At 57.4% G+C, this 6097-nt stretch overlaps 1 protein-coding gene across 2 annotated transcripts in view; it reads right to left on the bottom strand.

Moving 5' to 3' along the window:
- SDK2 (sidekick cell adhesion molecule 2) overlaps positions 1 to 6097 on the bottom strand; it is a 313807-nt gene that overhangs the window by 46985 nt on the left and 260725 nt on the right. For both annotated transcript variants that reach the window (XM_032241841.1, XM_032241842.1), the window contains exons 28-31: positions 5313 to 5411; positions 4090 to 4284; positions 1680 to 1881; positions 267 to 370 (exon numbers count right to left, since the gene is read on the bottom strand). In XM_032241841.1, the coding sequence (XP_032097732.1) occupies positions 267 to 370; positions 1680 to 1881; positions 4090 to 4284; positions 5313 to 5411 (600 nt within the window). The remainder of the gene's footprint in view (positions 1 to 266; positions 371 to 1679; positions 1882 to 4089; positions 4285 to 5312; positions 5412 to 6097) is intronic.

The raw sequence follows: 6097 nt of genomic DNA, 5'->3' as shown, positions 1-6097 counted from the left end.
CAGGAAGCCGCCAGTGGGCGGGGAGAGACTGCTGGGGGCGGGCACTGGCGGGCCCAGGAAGCAGCCAGTGGGCGGGGAGAGACTACTGGGGGCGGGCACTGACCGGCCCAGGAAGCCCCCAGTGGGCGGGGAGAGACTGCTGGGGGACGGGCACAGGCGGGCCCAGGAAGCAGCCAGTGGGCGGGGAGAGGCTGCTGGGGGCGGGCACTGACCGGCCCAGGAAGCAGCCAGTGGGCGGGGAGAGACTGCAGGGGGCGGGCACTGACCGGCCTGCAGGGTGGTCAGTGACTCCGACTCCTCACTGAACTCGCTGTCACCAATGTCATTGGTCGCCTTCACTCGGAACTTGTAGGACGTGAAGGGCTTAAGCCTGTGGGGGGAAATCAGGCCCAATGAGCCAAGGTGCTCCTTAAAACCCTCGCCCCGTGCCACCACCAAGGAGTCTCCCTGATCTGCCCAGGGAAAGGGGTGGGGTGCAAGTCCACTACACAGAAGGGAACACTGAGGCTCAGAAAGGAGCTTTGCTACAAAACGGACAAACTGGAATCCAGCCCTAGGGGTCCCACGTACCCAGACCAGGTCCTCCAGACCATGCCAGCTCGGGGAGCCTTTGGCCCCAGTTATAAGCCATAGCTTCCCGAGAAGGAAAGGCCTGCAGATTCCTCACCTCCTAGAACTATGCAGCTAATGAAATCACCAGTATCTTCCTCTCCAAACAAACTCCTCCCCTGCGTCCCAACAAACTGCCGGCTCTTTTTTGTTTAAGATGGAGTCTTTTTTTCTTTTTTCTTTCTTTCTTTTTTTTTTTTGAGACAATCTCGCTCTGTCACCCAGGCTGGAGTGCAGTGTCGTGATCTTGGCTCACTGCAACCTCCGCCTCCTGGGTTCAAGCGATTGTCGTGCCTCAGCCTCCTGAGTAGCTGGGATAACAGGCGCGTGCCACCATGTCCAGCTAATTTTTGTATTTTAGTAGTGACAGGGTTTCACTATCTTGGCCAGACTGATCTCAAACTCCTGACCTCAACTGATCCTCCTGCCTTGGGCTGCGATTATAGGTGTGAGCCACTGCGCCCAGTCTGTCTTTCTTAAATGTAGTAAATTAGAGAAGCGTTGAGGTTCTCAAGAGTTAAGCAGTACTTCCTCTCAATAAGGCTTATTTCCTCTGGGAGCAAACGTCTCTCTTTTAGATTTATGGGGGATGGGAGAGGTAGGGAAGAAAGTATTGCTCAAAACTCCTGGTCACGTCAACTGGAATATAAAAAAATACAACCCACTCGGAATTAAATTGAAGCTAGAGTTTCGGAGTGAAGCTCCACTCCCCTATTAAAGCTGGAGAGGTAGAGGCTGCCCGGCTGGAAGAATCACTAATGAAGGATGACAGGCACTTCACTAAAGGGGACTTCTGGGCTCCAGAAATAATATTGAAGAGGCACTCTAGCAGGGTTCAGGAGGAACGGGGGGGGGGGGGGGGGGAAGGAGGGGCGGGGTAGACAGGGTGAGAGCGGACACGGAGACCCCTGGGTGGTGTGTGCTAGGAGGAGAGCTGGGGACAGGCTGGAGGTGTTCTCAGAAGGCCCCCCCTCCCCCGACCCAGTGGACCTTCTGACAACAGCTGGCTGATGTGCTGGTCCTGGCAGGGTGAGGGACGGTGGGGATGCTGGTGTGGACCCCGGCCTCACCTGTCCACGATGAAGCTGGAGGCGTTGTGGCTGACGGAGGCCGAGTGCAGTGCCCACCTGCCGCTGGGCAGCTCGCGGGTCTGGATGGTGTAGTAGCGCACAGGGGACAGCCCATCGCTCCCGGGCTCCCAGGACAGCAGCACGCTGCGTGCTCTCACATCCTCCTGCTGTGCCACCGGCCTGCTGGGGGGCTGCGGACGGTCTGGGAGATGGCAGAGGGGGAGGAGCAGGTGAGCCAGCTGGCCCAGGGCGGTGGAGGGGGCTGGACTTTCTCGAGAAGGAAAGGAGGAGATTTGGGCTCAGGCCTGGCATCCCCTTCCCATCCCAATTCCACGCACGCAGGATCCTTGCAGCTTCCACACCTGGGTACAGCCAGCACCTCTCTCTGGGTCAGAGGCTCCCCCTCAGGCTCCTAGAGCCTCAGGGCCTGGGAACTTACAGCTCCTCAGGGCAGCTCTAAGCAGGGATTGACAGTGAGGAGGGCAAACACCCACCCCGCTCCTTTGCTCCTGCCTGAAATGAATGAGGCCAAGTGGGGCCCTGCGCTGTCTCCCAGTGGAGCGGGATGAGGCCGTTTCCCTATGAGGGGCACTGCTTCAATCCAGGCCACAGCTTGGCTTCCTTCTCTCCCCGGCCTCACTGCCTCCTCCCTCCTGCGGGGCTTCTCAAACCTCAGCATTACTGAAACTCAGAACACATGACTCTGGTGGGGGTATCTGTGCTCTGCAGGAGGCTTAGCAGTGTCCCTGGCCTCCACCCATGCCAGTAGCACCCCCACCCTGTGACAACCAAAATGTCTCCGGAGAGGGCCAATGTGCCCTGGGGCCAAAGTAGTCAAGAAGTGCTGTCCTACTGGTTTTTCCTGAGTACATTTTCTCTTCCTTTACCCCTTCCCTCCCTCCCTCTCTCTCTTTTTTTTTTCTCTTCCCTTCCTCCCTCCCTTCTTTCTTTCCTTCCTTCCTTTCTCTTTCTTTCCTTTCTCTCTTCCCTTCCGTTCTTCCTTCCCTTCCTTCCTTCCTCCCTCTCTTCCTTTCTCTTTTCTCCCTCCCTTCATTCTTTCACTCTCTCTTTCCCCCACCCTCTCTCCTCGCCCCCCTCCCCTTCCCTCCCTCTCTCCTCCCTCCCCTCCTTCCTTCCTTTCTTTTTCTTGCTTTCTTTAAAACACAGACAGGGTCTCTATCTGTTGCCCAGGCTGGAGTGCAGTGGCACCGTCAGAGCTCACTGCAGCTGCAAACTCGTTGATTCAAGCACTCCTTCTACCCTGGCCTCCTGAATGTCGGGACTACAGATGACACCACCACACCTGGTTATTCTTTCTTTTTAGACAGTCGCGCCCCGTTACCTAGGCTGGAGTGCAGTGGTGCAATCTCGGCTCACTGCAACCTCTGCCTCCCAGGTTCAAGGGATTCTCTTGCCTTAGCCTCCCAAATAGCTGGGATTACAGCACTTGCCACCACGCCTGGCTAATTTTTGTATTTTTAGTAGAGATGGGGTTTCACCATGTTGGCCAGGCTGGTCTTGAACTCCCGACCTCAGGTGATCTGCCCTCCTCAGCCTCCCAAAGTGCTGGGATTACAGGCGTGAGCCACTGCGCCCAGCTTTTGGCTAGTGTTTCTACATTCTGTAGAGACAGGGTCTTGCTATGTGTCCCAGGCTTAGAATATTTTCTAATATATCCCTTTCAGACCAACTGGGATCCCAGGTTTGCTTTTGGGGAGCCCAAGGTCAGGCAATGTGGTAGCTCAGGGCAGCAGCGAAGTGGCAGCTGGAGCTCCAGGCTGCAGCCCTGATCCTGCGCCTGACCGTCATGGCAAGGCGAGGGCTGCCGGGGGGAGAGGGGAAGATGTCACTGACCCTCCCTTAATGAATTAATTAGTTAATTTAGAGATCGTGTCGTTGTGTCACCCAGGCTGGAGCGCAGTGGTGCAATCTTGGCTCACTGCAACCTCCGTCTCCCGGGCTCAAGTGATTTTCGTGCCTCAGCCTCCCTAGTAGCTGGGATTACAGGTGTGTGTCATCATACCTGGCTAATTTTTGTATTTTCAGTAGAGACGGGGTTTTGCCATGTCAGCCAGGCTGGTCTCAAACTCCTGACCTCAAGTGATCCACCTGGCTCGGCCTCCCAAAGTGCTGGGATTACAGGTGTGAGCCACCACGCCTGGCCACTAACTTTCCCTTTACAAAACCAGACCAGGGCAGGGTCCTTGGGAGCGGAACTCCCAACTCCTGTCTGGGAGTCTACTAGACCCTTCACTGACTTTGACTGCAGAGATTGGAGCCCGCCCTCCGTTCTCACCCAGGGCACTGTGACTCATACTGCCATCCACTAGGAGTGGCTCAGAACACTGGCTGGCTGTGAGTGTCCCCTCAGCTGCGTCCCAGGCCTCCCCTGGCCCCTGTGGGCAGTCACCTCTCTTCTCGGTGGTCACCACCAAGGCCTCAGCAGCCTCTCCCCAGCCCTTTCGCGTCTGGGCTGTTATGCGGAACAGGTAGACAGACTCCGGCTTGAGGCCCGTGGCTGTGTACTGGCGGGCGCTGGGTGCCAGCACCTCCACCGTGGCGGTGTTGGCCGTGGTGGTGTTGAGCCGGTGTGTGATCTGGTACGCTGCGGGAGGAAGCACATGGCTATCACGGCTAGCAAGGCAGGCTGCCCCCAGCACCCTGGGAAGGGCTGTTCTGTCTGAAGCCACAGCTGTGTCAGCACCTGGCCACCTTGCTGTGGCCACCTTGGCTGTGGTCACCTTGCTGTGATCACTTTGCTGTGGTCACCTTGGCTGTGGCCACCTTGCTGTGGTCACCTTGGCTGTGGTCTGTCTGCCTGAGGCCTCTGGGTCACTCTCCCATCTTCAGCTGCCACCTGGGGAGGGTGGACTGCGGGGGGCATGGAGAGGCACTCTATGCACAGTGTCTGTGACCCACATAACAGCCCCAAGGGAAGAAACTGAGGCCCAGAGAGGCCAGACCACCAGCTAGTAAATGAACGAGCTGGAACCCCAGCTGATGTCTTTCTAGGTGAAAGCACTTACTCCCCCTGCCTCCGCTCTGTCTTGGGAATGTGGCATCGCCCTAAGGTAGGTGGTACATGAGGTCAGGACTGAGAACCCTGGGACGGGCACCGGTAGTCCAAGCCACCATTTTAAAGGTGAAGGGACTGAGGCCACAGAGGGAGCAGACTTGCTCCAGTTTACGCAGTGCTGCCCAGAACCCTGGGTGTGTATGTTGGGGGAACCCTGGATACGTGTGTTGGGAGAACCCTGGATGCATATGTTGGGGGAACCCTGGATGCATATGTTGGGGGAACCCTGGATGCATATGTTGGGGGAACCCTGAACTTGAGATGAAGCATCCCCTCTGCAGCCTCCCTCCCCTGCGCCTTGGGTCTGCCTTCCAGCTGTGCTGAGCCTGCCAGTGTGTCCTCAATTGGCTATGCTAAGGAACTGCATCCGAGGTTAACCAGATGGCCAGGGGGCTGGGGCCTGGGGACATTTGGGGAGGCAAAGCCAACCCAAGACCCTTAAGGGACTTGAAATTTGATCTTGCCCTCCAGAAGAGAATCTTACAGGTTGGAACTTCTAACAGGACGACTAACACCCAGATCCCAATTTAGAGGGCATGGGGAGGGCAAAGGCTTACCAAGAATGATGCCGTTGGGGGCAGCAGGGGGTTGCCAGATCAGCCGCACAGACGTGGTCCGAACCTCCGGAAACAGAATGCCCATGGGTGGTCCCGGGACTGGAGCAAGCAAAGGAGAAGAGGCCAACCCGTGAGGCTCCGCTCAGCTGGGGATGAGCCCTGCTCAGGCAGAGCAGCCCGGGGAGGTGGGGGCGGAGGGGAAGGTGCCGCTCAGCTCAGTGAGTTTCTCTGGACTGCTGTCCTGTGCCCGGCACTGTGTTAGGAACCAGGATCAAGAACATGGAACCAAGTGGGCTTTCTGCCCTCAAAATAGGTGTTATTTGGCAGAGAACCGAGGCTCCAGCTTCCTCTGCTTACTGTCTGTATACACGGCCCAGAACCAGGCTACCCTCAGAGCTGGGTGTGGGGCTCTGGTTGGATGGGTCTGTGCATCAAAAGGTCCTGTTCTGACTTCCTTCCACCATGGGGTGAAGTGGCCGTGGGCAATGGGAAATGCCCACCCCCAGCCTGCACCACTCCTCTCTCTAGACCTTGCTTTGGAATCCTGGGATCCTGGAATTCCACACCCAGAGAGCCCTAAGCTTCCAGGGGCTGCATGGGCCAGTTCCCCACACCCACCCTCCTGGGGCTAGGCTGTGCACCCCTGGCTCCAGGGATGGCCAAGGGGAAGCTATTTTGCGGGTGTGGAGATGAAGACTGAATGGAGTGGGCTGAAGGAGAGAGTGAGGAGTGAACAGAGCAGAGGGTGGGGGAGGAGAGAACAGGGCAGAGGGTGGGGGAGGAGA

The sequence above is a fragment of the Sapajus apella genome, unplaced genomic scaffold (genome assembly GCF_009761245.1).
Source record: "Sapajus apella isolate SASKATOON/1434 unplaced genomic scaffold, GSC_monkey_1.0 scaffold48, whole genome shotgun sequence".
NCBI lineage: Eukaryota > Metazoa > Chordata > Mammalia > Primates > Cebidae > Sapajus > Sapajus apella.
This window is presented reverse-complemented; position numbering and strand designations above follow the sequence as displayed.